The 22,908-nt window shown below is 47.9% G+C and overlaps 1 protein-coding gene across 5 annotated transcripts in view; it reads left to right on the forward strand.

The window, feature by feature from the left end:
- EGF (epidermal growth factor) overlaps positions 1 to 22,908 on the forward strand; it is a 269,170-nt gene that overhangs the window by 74,100 nt on the left and 172,162 nt on the right. For 3 of the 5 annotated variants that reach the window (XM_073640773.1, XM_073640784.1, XM_073640802.1), the window contains exon 2: positions 13,649 to 13,848. The exons of the other annotated variants lie outside the window; for them this stretch is intronic. In XM_073640773.1, the coding sequence (XP_073496874.1) occupies positions 13,649 to 13,848 (200 nt within the window). The remainder of the gene's footprint in view (positions 1 to 13,648; positions 13,849 to 22,908) is intronic. 5 annotated transcript variants of the gene reach the window in all.

The following is a 22,908-nucleotide window of genomic DNA, read 5'->3' on the forward strand; positions in this document are numbered from 1 at the left end:
TTAGTTTGTTTAAATACCCAATACATACATACATATACACACATTTGCACAGAAAAACTGTGATTAAAAAAAAAAAAGAACAGAAATGAGGGGAAATAGTGATTAGTTTTGCCCTTCACAATTCCCTTCCTGACATCTTAGGTTGGAACGGTATGGTGCCCCCACTCCTTGTTGACTGCCCTATGTAACCCTACCAATACTCTAACTGACCAGGCATCCTCAATAGGTGATCAGATAATATGTAATGAACATATATAAATACAGGTGCATCTCACTAAATTAGAATATCATCAAAAAGTGAATTTATTTCAGTTCTTCAATACAAAAAATACGGTCATTACAAACAGAGTGATCTATTGCAAGTGTTTATTTCTGTTATTGTTGATGATTATGGCTTACAGCCAGTGAAAACACAACTGTCATTATCTCAGTAAATTGAAATAATTAACAAAAAACACCTGCAAAGGCTTCCTAAGCATTTAAAAAGGTCCCTTAGTCTGTTTCAGTAGGCTCCACAATCATGGGGAAAATTTGTGACTTGATAGATGTCCAGAAGGCAGTCATTGACACACTAAGTAAATGCAAAATCAATTTTGCATTTCATTTGAAAATCAAGGTCCCAGAGTCTGGAGGAAGAGTGGAGAGGCACACAATCCAAGCTGCTTGAGGTCTAGTGTGAAGTTTCCACAATCAGTGATGGTTTGGGGAGCCATGTCATCTGCTGGTGTAGGTCCACTGTGTTTTATCAAGACCAAAGTCAGCGCAGCCGTCTACCAGGAAATTTTAGAGCACTTCATGCTTCCCTCTGCCGACAAGCTTTTTGGAGATGGAGATTTTATTCTTCAGCAGGACTTGGCACCTGTCCACACTGCCAAATGTACCAATACCTGGTTTAAAAACAACAGTATCACTGTGCTTGATTGGCCAGCAAACTTGCCTGACCTTAACTGTATAGAGAATCTATGGGGTTTTGTCAACAGGAAGATGAGAGACACCAGACCCAACAATACAGACGAACTGAAGGCTGCTATCAAAGCAAAGTGGGCTTCCATAACACCCCAGCAGTGCCACAGGCTGATCGTCTCCATGCCACTCCGCATTGATGCAGTAATTGATACAAAAGGAGCCCCGACCAAGTATTGAGTGCATTTACTGAACATATGTGGCACCCCAGGGGTCTGGTTTCCACAGTAACAGCAATGTTATGTCTGAGAGCAGGTGGGAGGTCCTTTGGTCAGGGTTCCTGTGCATGCCACACCTCCTGCCCAGTCTTGGGAGGGGAAGAACTTCCCCTATATAAACCCGGGGCTGAGGCAGGGTCAGTCAGTCAAGGAGAGTAGAGACAAAGAAGCAGCATAGGAAGAAACAGCAGAAGCTCAGTGGGAGCAATACTACTACGAGTCAGGGGCTGGCAGCTGCAGAGCTCGCCCTGACTGAGAAGATTTCTTACCGGACCCGGAGTCCGAGGCTGTGGGGACTAACTCCTACCCAGCAGCAGAATCCGTCAGGCAGGTGATTTCAGGTCCTCTGGCCAAGAAGCCCGAAGGCACGGTCACACGCGTGGGACCAGCACCGCCATCATGGAGCGGAAGCCATTAGAAGGCCCCGAGTCACCGGCCATACGGGTGAGCACCACACGGTACACTCAGGGACGTGGGCTACTTATACCCGCTTCTAGCAAGGTAGCCAGAAGAGTACAGTCAGTTTGGGAGGCCTACAACTCCGCCTGGCCAGGGGAGATCCCATCTGCTCAAGGACTGACCAGGCCCCAATCGCAAGCCAGTACTCCGGGAGGGTCTATCGTTGTCACCAGTAAAGACCCTGAACTACACCGTATCGTCTCCGAGTGGTTCCTGCTACCCCCATCATCCACATCTGCTGCCCTGAGGCCATACCCCTCCCGTTGGGGGTTATACCATCTACGCTGCACCATCCATCCACCGGCCTCAGCGGACTGTCCTGCAGCGGCAGCTCCATAGCTGCATTCAACGGGTGGCGTAGTCGTACAACATCTACCGCTGATACATCGCCGCTCAGTTTGACTCCCTGGGCACGGACCGGGTCACCGCCACGAGACTACAACCCTCAAGAGATCCGGCTCCGGGTAAGCTCCCGCGTGCGCAACGCAGCGCGATACAGGCCCAGGGGCGCGTCAACTTTTGGCGTAGTCGGCAGGATTTCGTGCCCGCAACCACCGGGTACTGCGTGCCTGAAAAAGACTGTTCAAACTTACCTGTGGTGAAGATTCCCGCCATCCGGCGCCATCTTCCGCTTCCTTCCCGCCATCGGTGGAGTTTTCCCGCCATCCGGCGCCATCTTCAGCCTTCTTCCCGCCATACGTGGAGTTTTCCCGCCATTGGACGCCATCTTGAGGACGCCGCGCGGGAAGAAGAGGGGCGTGGACTCCGAAAGCGCGCGAGAACTGAAGCCCCGCCTCACATCCGGACGTTGCGTAAGGTCCTGGAAGGAGCCCAGCAGACGCCGACGTCACAGGAGCGCGACGGAAGGTCCTCAACCCTGACGATCCACTGCGGAGCCGCGGCCTACGGAAGAGGATCATCGCAAGGTAGGCCACGGTCCACTAGGGGGGAGAAGGATGCCGGATACGGAGGAGAGCTTCACCGCTTCAACCCCCGCCAGCGCCACCGCTGTTGCGGTCATGCCTTTCACCATGCCCTATATCCCGGGGGCAGCCTGGCTACCCCAGTACTCAGGGGAATCACATACCCTGCATGACTTTAGAGAAAAGCTGGATAGCCTCTTCCAGGAGTACCCCCTCACAGAGGAGCAAAAAGTGAGCATCCTGGTGGCCCAATTAACCGGGGCAGCCCAAAGGGAGGTAAAGTCCTGGCCACCTGGGAGGAGGACTGTCGCAGAGATACTAACCCGGCTAACCGAGGAGGAGCTGCAGTACTACCAATACGAGGAAAGCCAAGAGGACCCGGACGGGTCTGAGGACTACCCTCAGGAGGGAGCACAAAGAGGACATAGCTACTGAAGGGAAGTAGCGTGAATAAAGAGCTGTAAATAGTTACCCGTAAGGGTACAAGGACTGCTGCTAATTAAAATATGGTCCCCGTTGGGATTAGTGAATTGTTCCCCATGTGCCCCTATCTTAAACCAGGCTGAGGACTGTGAGCAGCCATTCCTTATCCCCACAGGCTGAGGACTGTGAGCAGCCATTCCTTATCCCCACTGGCCGAGGACTGAGAGCGGCCATATCCTGTAAATAATTATGTGTTTCTAGTAATTTATGGGAGTCTTTGGTGGATTACCGGGAATCCTTTGTACAATTGGTTGGAGCGTAACCTAGGAATGGACTAAAGACTGTTAAGGACTCGGGGCAGGACAGACCCCTACCTGGTTACGTCTCCCTGTTTTGGTGAAATGGACACCTTGCTTTTCTTCAAAACTGCACCCGGTTGCGGACACGCCGTGACCATCTTTATATGTTTTTCTTATTGTACTATTATTGTTTATATCTTGTTATGTTTTTCTAAAATATGTTTAGTCCCGGAGTACTAAATTTCACTAGGGGGGAATGTGGCACCCCAGGGGTCTGGTTTCCACAGTAACAGCAATGTTATGTCTGAGAGCAGGTGGGAGGTCCTTTGGTCAGGGTTCCTGTGCATGCCACACCTCCTGCCCAGTCTTGGGAGGGGAAAAACTTCCCCTATATAAACCCGGGGCTGAGGCAGGGTCAGTCAGTCAAGGAGAGTAGAGACAGAGAAGCAGCATAGGAAGAAACAGCAGAAGCTCAGTGGGAGCAATACTACTACGAGTCAGGGGCTGGCAGCTGCAGAGCTCGCCCTGACTGAGAAGATTTCTTACCGGACCCGGAGTCCGAGGCTGTGGGGACTAACTCCTACCCAGCAGCAGAATCCATCAGGCAGGGGATTTCAGGTCCTCTGGCCAAGAAGCCCGAAGGCACGGTCACACGCGTGGGACCAGCACCGCCATCGTGGAGCGGAAGCCATTAGAAGGCCCCGAGTCACCGGCCATACGGGTGAGCACCACACGGTACACTCAGGGACGTGGGCTACTTATACCCGCTTCTAGCAAGGTAGCCAGAAGAGTACAGTCAGTTTGGGAGGCCTACAACTCCGCCTGGCCAGGGGAGATCCCATCTGCTCAAGGACTGACCAGGCCCCAATCGCTAGCCAGTACTCCGGGAGGGTCTATCGTTGTCACCAGTAAAGACCCTGAACTACACCGTATCGTCTCCGAGTGGTTCCTGCTACCCCCATCATCCACATCTGCTGCCCTGAGGCCATACCCCTCCCGTTGGGGGTTATACCATCTACGCTGCACCATCCATCCACCGGCCTCAGCGGACTGTCCTGCAGCGGCAGCTCCATAGCTGCATTCAACGGGTGGCGTAGTCGTACAACATCTACCGCTGATACATCGCCGCTCAGTTTGACTCCCTGGGCACGGACCGGGTCACCGCCACGAGACTACAACCCTCAAGAGATCCGGCTCCGGGTAAGCTCCCGCGTGCGCAACGCAGCGCGATACAGGCCCAGGGGCGCGTCACATACATTTCAGTAGGCCAACATTTCGGATTTTAAAAACATTTTTCAAGCTGTTGTTATAAAGTATTCTAATTTACTGAGATAATGACTTTTGTGTTTTCATTGGCTGTAAGACATAATCATCAACATTAACAGAAATAAACACTTGAAATAGATCACTCTGTTTGTAATGACTCTATATAATATATGGGTTTCACTTTTTGTATTGAAGAACTGAAATAAATTAACTTTTTCATGATATTCTAATTTAATGAGATGCACCTGTAGATACTAGTGAGCTGAGGGGTATATCTGCAAAATTTTTCAACAATCTGACCAGAAAAAAACCCCTAACAAAGTCCAAGATGAAAAATATATGATGTCCTTGTCAGACAAAGAATAACCCTTCAGTCAAGTGGCAGTGCAATTAAAACAACAAAACATCCATATAGTATACCTCATAGCCACGTTTCTATGGACATATATATATATATATATATATATATATATATATATATATATATATATATATATATATATATATATATACATACTTATATACAGTACAGACCAAAAGTTTGGACACACCTTCTCATTTAAAGATTTTTCTGTATTTTCATGACTTTGAAAATTGTACATTCACACTGAAGGCATCAAAACTATGAATTAAAACATGTGGAATTATATACTTAGCAAAAAAGTGTGAAACAACTGAAAATATGTCTTATATTCTTGGTTCTTCAAAGTAGCCACCTTTTGCTTTGATGACTGTTTTGCACACTCTTTGCATTCTCTTGATGAGCTTCAAGAGGTAGTCACCGGAAATGGTTTTCACTTCACAGGTGTGCCCTGTCAGGTTTAATAAGTGGGATTTCTTGCCTTATAAATGGGGTTGGGACCATCAGTTGTGTTGTGCAGAAGTCTGGCGGATACACAGCTGATAGTCCTACTGAATAGACTGTTAGAATTTGTATTATGGCAAGATAAAGGCAGCTAAGTAAAGAAAAACGAGTGGCCATCATTACTTTAAGAAATGAAGGTTAGTCAGTCCGAAAAATTGGGAAAACTTTGAAAGTGTCCCCAAGTGCAGTTGCAAAAACCATCAAGCGCTACAAAGAAACTGGCTCACATGAGGACCGCCCCAGGAAAGGAAGACCAAGAGTCACCTCTTCTTCTGAGGATAAGTTTATCCGAGTCACCAGCCTCAGAAATCGCAGGTTAACAGCAGCTCAGATTAGAGACCAGGTCAATGCCACACAGAGTTCTAGCAGCAGACACATCTCTTCAACAACTGTTAAGAGGAGACTTTGTGCAGCAGGCCTTCATGGTAAAATAGCTGCTAGGAAACCACTGCTAAGGACAGGCAACAAGCAGAAGAGACTTGTTTGGGCTAAAGAACACAAGGCATGGACATTAGACCAGTGGAAACCTGTGCTTTGGTCTGATGAGTCCAAATTTGAGATCTTTGGTTCCAACCACCGTGTCTTTGTGCGACGCAGAAAATTTGAACGGATGGACTCTACATGCCTGGTTCCCACCGGATGGAGGAGGAGGTGTGATGGTGTGGGGGTGCTTTGCTGGTGACACTGTTGGGGATTTATTCAAAATTGAAGGCATACTGAACCAGCATGGCTACCACAGCATCTTGCAGTGGCATGCTATTCTATCCGGTTTGCGTTTAGTTGGACCATCATTTATTTTTCAACAGGACAATGACCCTAAACACACCTCCAGGCTGTATAAGAGCTATTTGACCAAGAAGGAGAGTGATGGGGTGCTACGCCAGATGACCTGGCCTCCACAGTCACCAGACCTGAACCCAATCGAGATGGTTTAGGGTGAGCTGGACCGCAGAGTGAAGGCAAAAGGGCCAACAAGTGCTAAGCATCTCTGGTAACTCCTTCAAGATTGTTGGAAGACCATTTCCGGTGACTACCTCTTGAAGATCATCAAGAGAATGCCAAGAGTGTGCAAAGCAGTCATCAAAGCAAAAGGTGGCTACTTTGAAGAACCTAGAATATAAGACATATTTTCAGTTGTTTCACACTTTTTGGTTAAGTATATAATTCCACATGTGTTAATTCATAGTTTTGATGCCTTCAGTGTGAATGTACAATTTTATATATATATACATATATATATACAGTACAGACCAAAAGTTTGGACACACCTTTTCATTTAAAGATTTTTCTGTATTTTTATGACTATGAAAATTGTACATTCACACTGAAGGCATCAAAACTATGAATTAACACATGTGGAATTATATACTTAACAAAAAAGTGTGAAACAACTGAAAATATGTCTTATATTCTAGGTTCTTCAAAGTAGCCACCTTTTGCTTTGATGACTGCTTTGCACACTCTTGATGAGCTTCAAGAGGTAGTCACCGGAAATGGTCTTCCAACAATCTTAAAGGAGTTCCCAGAGATGCTTAGCACTTGTTGGCCCTTTTGCCTTCACTATGCGGTCCAGCTTACCCCAAACTATCTCGATTGGATTCAGGTCTGGTGACTGTGGAGGCCAGGTCATATGGCGTAGCACCCCATCACTCTCCTTCTTGGTCAAATAGCCCTTACACAGCCTGGAGGTGTGTTTGGGGTCATTGTCCTGTTGAAAAATAAATGATGGTCCAACTAAACGCAAACTGGATGGAATAGCATGCCGCTGCAAGATGCTGTGGTAGCCATGCTGGTTCAGTATGCCTTCAATTTTGAATAAATCCCCAACAGTGTCACCAGCAAAGCAACCCCACACCATCACACCTCCTCCTCCATGCTTCACAGTGGGAACCAGGCATGTAGAGTCCATCCGTTCACCTTTTCTGCGTCGCACAAAGACACGGTGGTTGGAACCAAAGATCTCAAATTTGGACTCATCAGACCAAAGCACAGATTTCCACTGGTCTAATGTCCATTCCTTGGGTTTTTTAGCCCAAACAAGACTCTTTTGCTTGTTGCCTGTCCTTAGCAGTGGTTTCCTAGCAGCTATTTTACCATGAAGGCCTGCTGCACAAAGTCTCCTCTTAATAGTTGTTGAAGAGATGTGTCTGCTGCTAGAACTCTGTGTGGCATTGACCTGGTCTCTAATCTGAGCTGCTGTTAACCAGCGATTTCTGAGGCTGGTGACTCGGATAAACTTATCCTCAGAAGCAGAGGTGACTCTTGGTCTTCCTTTCCTGGGGCGGTCCTCATGTGAGCCAGGTTCTTTGTAGCGATTGATGGTTTTTGCAACTGCACTTGGGGACACTTTCAAAGTTTGCCCAATTTTTCGGACTGACTGACCTTCATTTCTTAAAGTAATGATGGCCACTCGTTTTTCTTTACTTAGAATTTGTATTATGGCAAGAAAAAAGCAGCTAACAGTCTATTCAGTAGGACTATCAGCTGTGTATCCACCAGACTTCAGCACAACACAACTGATGATCCCAACCCCATTTATAAGGCAAGAAATCCCACTTATTAAACCTGACAGGGCACACCTGTGAAGTCAAAACCATTTCCGGTGACTACCTCTTGAAGCTCATCAAGAGAATGCCAAGAGTGTGCAAAGCAGTCATCAAAGCAAAAGGTGGCTACTTTGAAGAACCTAGAATATAAGACATATTTTCAGTTGTTTCACACTTTTTTGTTAAGTATATAATTCCACATGTGTTAATTCATAGTTTTGATGCCTTCAGTGTGAATGTACAATTTTCATAGTCATGAAAATACAGAAAAATCTTTAAATGAGAAGGTGTGTCCAAACTTTTGGTCTGTACTGTATATATATATATACAGTGCTGGCCAAAAGTATTGGCACCCCTGCAATTCTATCAGATAATACTCAGTTTCTTCCTGAAAATGATTGCAATCACAAATTCTTTGGTATTATTCTCTTCATTTAATTGGTCTTCAATGAAAAAAAACACAAAAAGAATTGTCCTAAAGCCAAATTGGATATAATTCCACACCAAACCTAAAAAAGGGGGTGGACAAAAGTATTGGCACCCTTTGAAAAATCATGTGATGCTTCTCTAATTCGTGTAATTAACAGCACCTGTAACTAACCTGTGGCACCTAACAGGTGTTGGCAATAACTAAATCTCACTTGCAGCCAGTTAACATGGATTAAAGTTGACTCAACCTCTGTCCTGTGTCCTTGTGTGTACCACATTCAGCATGGAGAAAAGAAAGAAGACCAAAGAACTGTCTGAGGACTTGAGAAACCAAATTGTGAGGAAGCATGAGCAATCTCAAGGCTACAAGTCCATCTCCAAAGACCTGAATGTTCCTGTGTCTTCCGTGCGCAGTGTCATCAAGAAGTTTAAAGCCCATGGCACTGTGGCTAACCTCCCTAGATGTGGACAGAAAAGAAAAATTGACGAGAGATTTCAACGCAAGATTGTGCGGATGGTGGATAAAGAACCTCGACTAACATCCAAACAAGTTCAAGCTGCCCTGCAGTCCGAGGGTACAACATTGTCAACCCGAACTTTCCGTCGGCGTCTGAATGAAAAGGGACTGTATGGTAGGATACCCAGGAAGACCCCACTTCTTACCCCGAGACATAAAAAAGCCAGGCTGGAGTTTGCCAAAACTTACCTGAGAAAGCCTAAAACATTTTGGAAGAATGTTCTCTGGTCAGATGAGACAAAAGTAGAGCTTTTTGGGAAAAAGCATCAACATAGAGTGTACAGGAAAAAAAAGAGGAATTCAAAGAAAAGAACACGGTCCCTACAGTCAAACATGGCGGAGGTTCCCTGATGTTTTGGGGTTGCTTTGCTGCCTCTGGCACTTGACTGCTTGACCGTGTGCATGGCATTATGAAGTCTGAAGACTACCAAAAAAATTTGCAGCATAATGTAGGGCCCAGTGTGAGAAAGCTGGGTCTCCCTCAGAGGTCATGGGTCTTCCAGCAGGACAATGACCCAAACACACTTCCAAAAGCACTATAAAATGGTTTGAGAGAAAGCACTGGAGACTTCTAAAGTGGCCAGCAATGAGTCCAGACCTGAATCCCATAGAACACCTGTGGAGAGATCTCAAAATGGTAGTTTGGAGAAGGCACCCTTCAAATATCAAGGACCTGGAGCAGTTTGCCAAAGAAGAATGGTCTACAATTCCAGCAGAGCATTGTAAGAAACTCATTGATGGTTACCGGAAGCGGTTGTTCGCAGTTATTTTGGCTAAAGGTTGTGCAACCAAGTATTAGGCTGAGGGTGCCAATACTTTTGTCCAGCCCTTTTTTGGAGTTTTGTGTGAAATGATCAATGATTTGATTTTTGCTATATTCTCTTTTGTGTTTTTTCCTTGCAAGCAAATTAAATGAAGAGAATAATACCAAAGAATTTGTGATTGCAATCATTTTCAGGAAGAAACTGAGTATTATCTGACAGAATTGCAGGGGTGCCAATACTTTTGGCCAGCACTGTATATATAGACCCTATATGGCCTGAACAGTTGTGTACTTGGCTTAATGGCATCTTCTTCCGATGCGTTTTCCCATCCTCTTTGGATCAATCAGGTTTTCATCAGGGAATTCCTTCAATCAGGACAAGAAAAGGAGACCATAAGCCATACTGCAATGAGGATAACAGCTCACAGTCCCAGGCAATATGCCCCTACACAGCCCCCTATATACAATATGAGCCTTCTATATATATTATGAGCCCCCACAAAGCAACCTATATAAAGTACAAGCCTGCACATAGCCTATATATGGCCACACATCCCATACACATATTAATATATCCCTTCACTGTCCTCTCCCCCTCCATCATTGTCCTCTTCACACTTCCATCATTGTCCTCTCCCCACTCCGATTATTGTCCTTTCCCCACTCCCATCATTATTCTCTCCCCACTCAATCATTGTCCTCTCCCCACCCCATCAGTGTCCTTTCCCCACTTCCATCAGTGTCCTCTCCCCACTCCCATCATTGTCCTCCCCTACTTCCATCATTGTCCTCTCCCCACTCCCATCATTGTCCTCTCCCCACTTCCATCATTGTCCTCTCCCCACTCTCATCATTGTCCTCTCCCCACTCTCATCATTGTCCTCTCCCCACTCCCATCATTGTCCTTTCCCCACTCCAATCGCTGTCCTCATCCCACTCCCATCATTGTCCTCTCCCCACTCCCATCATTGTACTCTCCCCACTCCCATCATTGTACTCTCCCCACTCCCATCATTGTACTCTCCCCACTCCAATCATTGTACTCTCCCCACTCCAATCATTGTACTCTCCCCACTCTAATCGCTGTCCTCACCCCACTCCAATCGCTGTCCTCACCTCACTCCCATCATCGTCCACTCCCCAGTGTATTGTAAAAAATAAAAAACACTCATCTCTCTGTCCATTCCCCTACAGCATCATTGCTTTTTTCTTCATCGCCAGCAACTTTCTAAATGACACAGGCACGCGCTGCATTCTGACATCAAGCCGAGCGCACCTGTGTTACTGAGAAAGTGTCGGCAGGAAGCTGAGGGCGAATTCCTGTGGCTCTGCTGCACTTCTCTCCTGTAGGCAGCAGAGCTGCTGAATCGCTCCCTGCCAGGCACGCTGCACATGATGAGGGCAATTTAACCATGGCCAGATTGCTGTCATTATTAGCTGCCCTTCATGGAACCCCCTCTGCACTGCCTATATGTCAGTCCTTTGCGTCTACCCTGCCGGGATATGTACGCACAAAACAGAGGCATAGCTAGGGTTTTGGTTCAGGGGGGGCAAAACTTCTGAGCGGGCCCCTAACCAGGTAACGCTGATTACAAAAATAGTGGCGCACCCAGATAATGGATGTAGGAGAACCTCAGCAGATGACCGTGCTGTTACTGAAAATAATCTCTATACAAAGACCAGCACTGCTATTACCGCCATATGGTGACATATATTGATAGATGCCAGTCCTGCAGAATATATAAGAGATTACAGTTATATATAGTAACTTACAGCTGACATTCTTTCTGATTAAATTGTTCACTTTTCCCGTCTTTTCCAACTGGCCCAGACTGACATGACAACATCTCCATCCAGGACTCAGAGTCTCAGGTCTGCAAAGATCACAACAAAGACACATTTGACTCCTTACATTTCAGGCACCGTCCCCATCTATTCCCAACCTGCACAAACCCGTCATCCTGCTGATAATCCAATACTGAGCCTCTGTTGCTGTACATGTCCCTATTACTGCACCTACTGTGTGCCCTCTAAATGGTAAAACAAAGCTCTAGAATATAGTAATGCAGTGTGCAAGAGCCCTAGAAAACAGTGCCCACATTTTGCCCCCTAGAAAGTAATAGTGACCTCTGTGTGCCCCTTTGACAATAACCTGAGTTCCCCTGTAACGATAAGTGCCCACTTAACATTTAATAATGTCCTGAGTCTCCCCCCATGTACAGCCCCTCTCTACACAATATGATGCTGTCCTATACACAGTATAATGCCCCCTCACTGTATAGTACCCCCCCCACACAGTATACTGACCCCTTAGTAGCCCCCAAACTGATGTCTCCAACACTGTATGATGGCCCCCAGACTATACAAAGACCCCACATAATCTCCCACACTGTATGACCCTAACTGTATTCCCCACACTGTATAAATAGCCTCCATATAGTATAATGCACCAGATAGTCCTCAATATAGTATAATGTACTCCCCATAGGCAGAGTCTGTAGCATAATCCCCCCCCATAGGCAGTCTGTAGCATAATCCCCCCACTACCCATAGGCAGTCTGTAGCATAATCCCCCCACCCCCCCCATAGGCAGTCTGTAGCATAATCACCCCACCCCCATAGGCAGTCTGTAGCATAATTCCCCTCACCCCCCTTAGGCAGTCTGTAGCATAATCCCCTCACCCCCAATAGGCAGTCTGTAGCATAATTCCCCTCACCCCCCATATTCAGTCTGTAACATAATTCCCTCACCCCCCATAGGCAACCTGTAGCATAATCCCATCACCCACCATAGGCAGTCTGTAGCATAACCCCCTCACCCCATAGGCAGTCTGTAGCATAATCCCCTCACCCCCATAGGCAGTCTGTAGCATAATTCCCTCACCCCCATAGGCAGTCTGTAGCATAATTCCCCTCACCCCCCATAGGCAGTGTGTAGCATAATTCCCCTCACCCCTCATAGGCAGTCTGTAGCATAATCCCCCCCCATAGGCAGTCTGTAGCATAAACCCCCCACCCCCCATAGGTAGTCTGTAGCATAATCCCCACCCTCCCCAATAAGAAAAAATAAATAAATAAGCACAATACTCACCTCTCTCTCCTCTTCGTTCCGCCGCTGCTCCGAGTGCCCGGCCCACACAAATCTTCCGTACAGTGGGCTGGGCGCCAGGTGATGACGTCAGTGACGTCAAACACAGGGGAAACTATGGGGACTGATGAGAGAGGGAGCGTCACTCCCTCTCTCATCACTGAGTTTGCGGTGACGTGCGGGGGGGGGGGACGATGCTGGCACAGGGGCCCCCCCTCCTGCTCAAGGGCCCCATAGCAGCCGCCGGGCAGTGAAGGGACATCGGGTCCCCCTGCTCTGCCCGGAGTGTAGCGTGCCGCTACAGTTACAATAGTGTAGCTCCGGGTGCGTGAGCGTGGGGCCCAGTGCGACCGCCCCCTTTGCCCCCCAGTAGCTACGCTACAAAACATAATGAGGGCAATCGAGCCATGGGACCCCCCCCCCCCCCAGAGACTCGGGTACTGGGCAGTAGCTCAGATTTCCCTCATTATAATCTACCTATGACTCCTGCATTTTCTCAGGGTTCTTCAGAGCGCTGCTTCTCGGAATCAGTAGCTATTCATTTGATTGAAGCTGACGGAATCACTGTTTTTTTTGTCTCCTGATCTCTGCATAACAGTAAAATAAGATACAAATATCAGTAATGTTATAAAACCATTGCTGCAGCCCTAAAAAATACTGTGCAGCTTATAATCACTTCTGTGAAATCAACTCCTCACCATCAACTTGGGGATGCATGGTGAGGGGTGAGAAGAACTAGTCTAAATAAAGGTGCGGTATGCATAAAGAGTAAATGACTTGAACTCTGAGCTTTCCTATGTGGCTATGGCATATCTCACTGTTAATTCAATCAGTTTTAAGCACATATTTTGTAAAAATGTATAATTTCTTGTCTATCCATATTTTGCAGGTCCAACACCTTTAGTGTTGATCAGTCGTGGAAACGATATTCTCAGCATCAATACTGATGGTACTAATCTCAGGACAATAGTGGGAAGCGCGGGATCATCAGTATTGCTGGATTTTGACTATCAAGAACAAAGACTTTACTGGCTTGATCCTAACAGAGGTTTTATACAGAGGATATTTCTAAATAAAACTAAACGTGAGGTAAAGTGTCAGAACAAATATATGAATATGTTTATTATGCTTGCTTATATAGTGCTAACATATTCCGCAGCATATATATAGTATGGAGGTATTTACCATAATTTTTCGCCATACAGATAAAAAAAGTCATGAGCAACGCTAGTATAGCTGCTTACTTCCACAAGTGTTTCACTTATCAATAGTGTTGAGCGATACCTTCCGATATCAGGAAATATCGTATCGGATTGGATTGGGCCGATACCCAAAAAGTATCGGATATCGCCGATTCCGATACCGGAAACCAATGCAAGTCAATGGGACACAAATATCGGAATGAAAATAAACCCTTTCTTTCCTTGTAGGTTAATTCTACATGAAGTAAAACAACTAAGAATAATGTAGAATGACATGAAAAGCCGGCAATTCATCAGCGGCATTCACTGGTACCCGACAATTTACAACAGAAAGAATAGAGCTTCACACATAGATTAGATAGATAGAAACATGTCAGTCACATATATAATAAGTACAGTGACAGTGTTGCTTACTGTACTTGTCATTTAGTGTAAAGGATTTATTTAAAAAAATATTAGTGTTTTCGTGCACCGTCTCTTTAAAAAAGCCGGCCGGCAATTCAGCATCTGTACCCGACAATTTAGAATAGAAGGAATAGAGCTTCACACATAGATTAGATAGATAGAAACATGTCAGTCACATATATATGAAGTACAGTGACAGTGTTGATTACTGTACTTGTCATTTAGTGTTAAAATAAAGGATTTATTTAAAAAAAAAATGGCGTGGGGTTCCCCTTAATTTTAGGCTCTAGCGGAGGTTAAGCAGACAGGGCAAATGTTTGAAGCCTGGGAAGGGGGTAATACCCACGGAGCTTCCCAGGCTACTAATATCAGCCCCCAGCTGAATACCTAGCCTTTACTAGTTATTAAAATGGGGGAACCCCCCCAAAAAAAATAACGTGGGGTCCCCCCTAATTTAATAGCTAGCACAGGCTAGGCAGACAGCTGGGGGCTGATATTAATAGCCCAGGAAGGGTGCCATGAATATTGGCCCCCTCCCAGGCTAGAAACACCAGCCGTCAGCCGCCCCAGAAATGGCGCATCCATAGGATGCGCCAATTCTGGCACTTAGCCTCGCTCTTCCACGCTGCCCTGGTGCGGTGGCAGGGGGTAATAGGGTTGGGGTTGATGTCAGCGCCAGCTGCCATGAAGCCCAGGTTAGTAATGATGGGCGTCTATAAGACACCCCCATTACTAACCTACAAAGTGTTAAAAAGAAAAAACACACTACACCCAGAAAAAAATAATTTATTTGAAATAAAACACACAATTTTATTTAATTCTTAGTTTACTAAAAATAATAGTTACCTGTCCACGTTCCTGCGCTGATCTCCCATGCACAGCTGTCACATCTGGAGATGGTGACAGCTGTCATGGCTGCTGTAAGCTCACGCTGCCGGGAACACGTCCGCTCCCGGCAGCGGGAGCCACTGACTGAGGTCACCGGAGTGCATTCAGGCAGCGCAGCTCCGGAGACCTCCTTTATGGCACTGCTGTACCGTGGGAATTTCTCACGATACAGCAGGGCCGTAAAGGAGCTAACCGGAGCAGCGCTGCCTGAACTCCGGTGAACCCTTACGGCCCCATCATTCTAGCGGCGGCAGCGGTTCAGAGCGGTCACATTCTATGTGGCTGCTCTGAACTGGAGATCTTCGTGGGACACTCGTGGACTGCTACGGAGGGGTAAGGATAAGGTTGTGGTTTATTATTTTATATTTTATTACAGGAGATCGATGGCTTCGGGGAATTAGGTGTCTAGGTGAGTATAGGTGTAGTTTTTTATTTTTTACTTTATTTTAGGTGGCGATCGGCGGGGACAGGTAATGTATGAACTAATTTCTTTTAGGTAACCACTGGCCACCAATGACATGTATTTAACATTTATTGGGGACACAGTAGGGCAATTTAAATAGCAGGATCAGGCTGATGGGAACTACTGCTCCCATCGAGCTGATCCTGCTGGCACGAGTGGACGGGGGACAGACATAGGCCGATGGGAGTAGTAGTGTCACATCGGCCTATGTCTGCCTGCACGCACACACCCGCACACATCGCACAGACACCGCGCACACCCGCACAAACATCGCACACACACCCCGCACACACACCCCGCACACACACCCCGCACACACACTAATCATGACGGGTCTGGGAGGTGAGGCTGACCTGTGCGGCCGTGGGAAAGTTCATGTGAGTTCATGCAGTGAAGCATGAACTCACATGAACCCTCTGAGGGCACCGCGGCGACTTCAAATGAACAGCTGATCGGCATCACCTGATACCTCAGCTGTTCATTTGAAATAACCGGCGGGAAAGCGCAGCACAGAACGGGAAAGCCGGCGGTGAAGTCTTTTCACTGCCGGCTTCCCCGCCCGGGTCCTTCGCTCCTTGGTGCTTCGCTCCCCGCCCGGTCCTAATTTACGATTGGGATTGGAGGTGGCGAGGGGAGCGGAGGATCGGGGTGGGAGGCTGCGGGGAAGCAGTATGGGGCTGTGTGATTGTTTAAAAGCCGGCGGCTTTTTACCGCGCGCCGGCTTTTAAACAATCAGGAGAATTCTCCCCCGCTGGGATGGCATTCTGATGACAGGCTGGATCGCGCTGCCATCCAACTTGTCATCCTTCACAGACACTGCAGAGCGCAGGCATTATGGGAACTTCCGATTCCGGTATACGATATTGTAAAAGTATCGGAATTAAGTATCGGAATTCCGATACCGCGAATATCGGCCGATACCCGATATTACAGTATCGGAATGCTCAACACTACTTATCAATTAAAAATAGCCTTAGCTAGGCGTTCATTGAATTCCTGCCCTTGTACATGCACACAAATGTAGTTTTGATCAGTGTTCATTAAGCATGTGGACTGCAGTGACTGCCGTGTGTTACATAAGAGAACATTCTTCCCTTTTTAGCTTGTAATGTGAGAATGTTGCACTTGCCTTTGTGTTAGATGTTGATGTCTGTATTGTGTTCATAAAGGACTTCATTAATCTTATTTCTGTACATGAGTGATCATTATTGTTTCTTTTTATAATATCCTTTTTTAAAAACTGTAAGCAATAGGGAGAATGGAATAGGGATGGGACTGAACGATGCATAGAAAATCAGCCCTGAAATAAAATTATATAAGACATTTAAAAAATAATGTGTATATCAAATTAGAGGCAAGTTGCTTATGGTAGACTTACTAAAATGCCCCCAACCCATATTCCATATACTTCATGAGGTTCCATTTTTCAATTTCAAATAGTTCACACTATGAAATGTTTTTTTCCATTGTATTCTATACTTACTAGCCTCAAATGGTTTCTCTTCCAGTGGCTTGAAAGCTAACGTTGTATTTACACTGATACAATGCTCGTTCATGATAATCTTTCAGTGTAAACAGGCTGCCGATTGCCCGATGAATGAACGAAACGCTCGTTCATCGGAAGAATTGATCTTCTATATTTCAAAGTGTTTATTGAACCATTATCCAGTGGAACGTAGGAAAACAAATGAAATGAACACGTAAGGACTCAAGACATAATAAACAATAACAAATTAGACAATGAATTCGGACAAAGAAAAAAAATATGTACATGCATATGACTCGCCCCCTGGGCCGTGGGGCACTCGGAGCCGGGCAATCGGGAAACGATGGGGGTAGTAGTGGCAACCCGGTTCTGTGGCTCAGGGTGGTCAGACTATTGGTAGTCTGCCATGCGCTGTTGGTAATGTCCGACTACGCCACCCGTGGATTGCGGTCAGTGCGAACCGCCGCTGCAAGGCAGACCGCTGGGGCTGATGGTGTATGCAGCTGGGGTAGTGTGACTCCCCACGGGAAGAGTGCGGCCCCAGGGCAGTATAGTAGAAGATGGGGGTGATGGTGACGCCAAAGTCTGGTAAATTGGGTTCTTTGTCTGCCAGGACAGGCGCACTTCACCTCTTGTCCCTGGCTTGTGGCTCTCCTACCGCCACACGTCCTCTTAGGGTGCAATACAACTGTCTCTCCCTGCTCTGGGACACCTCTCAATCCAGAGACAGGTCGTCCAGTTCTCCCTAACCCTGCCCCCAGTTCCAGCTTTTATAGGGGCAGCCTGCTCCCCCTACTGGCCTGAGACAGGAGGTATTGCATGCTAATGTTCCCCTGACCAGAGAACCTCCCCCTTGCTCTCAGACACAGCTTTATTATATTTGTGGCATCCAGACCAGGGTGACACATTCCCCCCTAGTAGAATTTAGTACTCCGGGACTAAACAGTAAACAAAGATAATATACATGACTATAAAACATTAGTAGACAAACGACGCACAGGTTGAGTTCTTAAGGTCACAGTGTGGTCTGTGACCGGGTGTCCATCTCACCAACACAACGGGGAGCCTTAACCAGGTGGGGGTCTGTCCTAGCCCCAAGTCCTTTACAGTCTTAGTTCATTCCTTGGTCAGGCATCGAACGCAGTCCATACAAAGTCCCAGTTATTAAAAGTCCATAACCTTTGAGTCCGTACGGTAACTGTAAGAAACAAACACAGAATTACCAATCATGCATGTAACTTTGCAAACATTTCAACGCTTGGCAACAGGGTTATTTACAATTTTAGTGCACCCTATATTCTGCCCCCTTGTGCTCCTTGTTGACCGGCGTAACCCACTGTCTGGTGGTGGACCGACCTGGTTTTCTTCACTAGCATTAGGGGTAGAGCTACCAGCTTGGTGTACAGGTAGGGCAGGCAGCTGCCTGCGGGTCCTTTGGCTTACCGCAGGCATGGCAGGCTCACTGTCAGCAGAGGGTTGACTCTCCTGGGCTGCTGGTACAGGCTCTTCTGCCTCTGGAACTGCTTGCTCTTTTACACCTTCCGGCTCTGGTGAAGGTTGTTGCTCAGTCGGTTGCAGGAAATGCACGACGGGTACCACTATGGCATCGTTTATTCGAGTCCAGGACTGAGGGAACTCTCCGAGAACGGTGCTGATCATTTCTTCCTTGTCCTCTGCGGGTTCAAGGTCACTTTGATCCTCTTTTGCACTACGGAGTTGTTCGGGGCACCTTTTTAGGTGGTCTCTGGAGACGGTACTAGTGGTTTCTCCTCCATCCTTGGTGATCACGCACACCTTCGAGTTGTCGTGATCAGACTGCAGTACGGTGTAGGGTTCCCTTTCCCACTGGTCGTCCAACTTATGTAGCCTTCTCTTTCGCTTCAGGACCTGCTCACCAGGTTCTAGGGGACCAGCAGGGGCGTGTTGGTTGAAGAGTCTTTCTTGCCTTTCTCTCACCTGGGCCAGGCTCTTCTCCACACTCTCCTGTACCTTCTTGTACTGCAGTCGCCTCTCCGTATCCCAGTCCGCATCCGGGGAGGTGTCCTCAGGTGTTAGGACTCCCATCTCCAGGTCTACGGGCAGCTTACCTGGTCTAACTCGCATCAGGTAAGCCGGGGTGCAGTTTGTAGCATTCACCGGGATATGGTTGTATAAGTCTATTAGATCCGGCAGTTTTTCTGGCCACAGGCTGCGTTCCTCCAGGGGCAACGTCTTCAGGAGATCAATGACTATATTGTTCATTTTCTCACACATCCCGTTGGTTTGTGGGTGGTAAGGCGTTGTCCGAATCTTCTTACAGCCATAGAGGTTGCAGAACTCTTGGAAGATTTCAGCCTCGAACGCTGGACCCTGGTCTGTCAGGACCTGTTCCGGATACCCGTGTGGACGGCAGAAGTATTGCTTGGAGGCTCTGGTCGCTGTTTGGGCTGTCAAGTCTTTTACCGGGACCACCACTAGAAAACGGGAATAGTGGTCCACGATTGTCAGGGCATAGATGTATCCTGACCGGCTTGGAGCCAATTTGACGTGGTCCAGAGCTACCAGCTCAAGAGGCTGCATGGTGACGATGGGCCTCAAGGGTGTCTTCTGGCTGGCACGATCCTTCCTCCTTAAGTTACAAGGGCCACAGTCCCTGCACCACTTCTCTACAGCCCCTCTCATGCCGACCCAAAAGAACCGTCCTCTTAGCAGGAACTCCAGTTTCTTCCGAAGTGCCCCGCTCTGTCATGGTAAGCCCCCAGGACCATAGCTGCATCCCGCCTTGGGACCACAACTTGCCAGGTCAGCTCGTGTGTCCGGTGGTTGACAAGTCGTCTGCACAGCTTGCCTTCATAGAGGAACAGCTTGCTCTTCTCTTTCCATAGCTGCTTGGCTTCCTCTGGAGCATCCGGATCTAAGCGGGCATCTTCCTGAGTCAGCAGATCTTTCACCAGGCGGATTGCAGGGTCACTATCTTGGGTCTCGGCCCAGCTGTGGTGAGGTCGGGGATTGATCATAACGGTTGTTAAATCTTCCTCCTTCACGCGGTGGGAGTATTGAGCGGCCCCATACCGGTGAAACGCGGGGAGTTCTACCTCCTCCAGCTCTTCTGGGTCTTCGTCACCTTCAGGTAAGTGAGGCATTCTCGATAGGGCGTCAGCGTTGGCATTGGTTTTGCCTGCCCGGTACTTGATCACGAAGTCATAATTGGAGAGACGGGCCATCTACCGCTGTTCCAGGGCACCAAGTCTTGCACTGTCTAGGTGTGTTAACGGGTTGTTGTCCGTGTACACAGTGAACTTTGCGGAGGCCAGGTAATGCTTGAAGCGTTCCTTTACGGCCCACACCACCGCCAAGAATTCTAGCTTGAAGGAGCTGTAATTCTCCGGGTTCCTCTCGGTGGGCCTCAGCTTCCAGGTGGCGTACGCGATCACCCTTTCTCTGCCCTGTTGGTTTTGTGACAGTACGGCTCCCAGTCCCACATTACTGGCATCTGTGTGGAGAATAAAAGGCTGGCCATAATCAGGGTAGGCCAGGATCTCATCCCCTGTGAGGGCCATCTTCAACTGGCGGAAGGACTCCTCTTCCGGTTTATCCCACTTGAAGGGTGGCTTTTGGCTTCTGGACTTAGACTATCCTATCAGGAGGTCCTGCATAGGAACTGCCCTCTTAGTGAACCCGGGGATGAACCTTCGGTAGTAGCCTACCAACCCGAGGAACTGCCTCACTTCTTTGATGTTCGAGGGGCTTGGCCAGCTCTTGATTGCTGTGACCTTGTCAGGGTCGGGGGCTACTCCTTCCGCACTTACCACGTGCCCTAGGTACTGGACTTTCGGTTTCAACAGGTGACACTTTGATGGTTTCACCTTCAGGCTATAGCCTGCCAGGACTTCGAACACCTCGGCCAGGTGCTTTAGATGGTCCTCGTAAGTCTTCGAATAGACGATCACGTCGTCCAGGTAAAGGAGGACCGTCTCGAAGTTTCGGTGCCCTAGACAGCATTCCATCAGCCTCTGAACGGTCCCTGGTGCGTTGCAGAGCCCGAAGGGCATACAGTTGAACTCGCTCAGTCCCATCGGGGTGGTGAAGGCGGTTTTCTCCTTGTCAGCCTCTGCCACAGGAACCTGCCAGTACCCACTAGTAAGGTCCAAAGTAGAAAAGAAGTTAGCTGATTTTTAGTGCGGCTAAAGACTCCTCTATTCTAGGCAGCGGGTATGCTTCTTTATGGGTGATACGGTTGATTTGTCTATAGTCCACGCACATTCTCATGGTGCCGTCTTTCTTTTTTACCAGAACCAAGGGGGCTGCCCAGGGGCTACAGCTATCTCTAATTACCCCAGCTTCTTTCATTTCTCTTAGCATGCCCTTTGCGTTCTGATAATGTGCAGGGGGTACAGGTCTGTGTCTCTCTTTTATTGGTGGGTGGCTCCCTGTGGGGATGTGGTGTTCTATCCCTTTTACTCTGCCAAAGTCTAGCGGGTGCTTACTAAAGACTCTCTTGTACTCCTGTACCACCCGGTAGACTCCTTGTTTTTGGTGCAGGGGAGTGGAGTCAGCACCCACATGGAGTTTCTGGCACCAGTCCTCCTTTTGTTTCTGCGAGCCATTACCCTCCGCCTGTGGAGATGGAGGCAAGGGTTCCACGGCCCTGATAGCTTTGTGCTCAACCGCAAACAGTTTGGCAAGTGTAGCGTACCTGGGTAAATGTACCTCCCTCTCCCCAATGTTGAGGATGCGGACAGGCACCCTCCCATGACGGACATCAACCACCCCCCGGGTTGTCAAAATGGTGGGCCTGCTGTCCGAGTACACGGGTTCTACCATGGCATGGTAGTCTCTACCTCTCAACCCGATTGCAGTCCGACACCAGATCATCATTTCTCTTTTGGGAGGCATGGAAATGGGGAATGGGTCACTCATTCTTACGCTACCGATCTCACCACCAGACAGTTCTACCTGCTGCCGTCTCATCAGGGCTTTTATCTCTTTGTTGAGGACTCTCTGTTGGCTGGAACTAGCATTCACCGCCACCTGTTGTAGAATTACAATTACCTCTGAAAGGCAATTTTCAATCACGTTAGTACCCACAGTTATTTTAGGGTGACTTTCACGACGGTCAATGTCCACAATAATCACTCCCTGTGCCGGTAGTTCAACTTTACCAATCTTAATAGTCATCTCTTTGAACCCCATCTGCGGCACGGGCAAGCCATTACTGGCGATGATGCTCAAGTCACTGTCTGGATACCGTGTTATATCAGCATCAGTCCAATACTGCTTAAAAAGTACATAAGGGATAGTGGTTACTTGCGACCCGGTATCCAGCAAGGCGCTCATAGGGATACCGTCCAGCACCACGGGTAAAACCGGGCGCCCCCCAACGTACTTATTACGCCAATTGTAAGGGCCTGGTGATCTTATCCCTTGGGGTTGGCCCTCTGCCCCAGGTTGGACCCGTTTAAATTACAGTACCTGGAAATGTGTCCGGGCTGGTTGCATCGACGGCAAATGGGCTGTCCATCCTCTGCGTAGCGGTCTGTGGGCCCTCGGAACGACGGGATCCTCCTCTGTCGACGCCACGGGACATCCTCCGGAATTAAAGCCAGCTCGATGGGTCTTGTCGGGTCCACTTGTAACGCCTGGATGGTCCTGGTCAACGCCGCGACGCTCCTGGTCAGCTCCTGGACTTGGTGATGCAGATCTTTCGACGGGGCTTGGTTCAGGGC

Source organism: Phyllobates terribilis, unplaced genomic scaffold, assembly GCF_046119375.1.
Source record: "Phyllobates terribilis strain yellow unplaced genomic scaffold, ASM4611937v1 Scaffold_1__5_contigs__length_1240528914, whole genome shotgun sequence".
NCBI lineage: Eukaryota > Metazoa > Chordata > Amphibia > Anura > Dendrobatidae > Phyllobates > Phyllobates terribilis.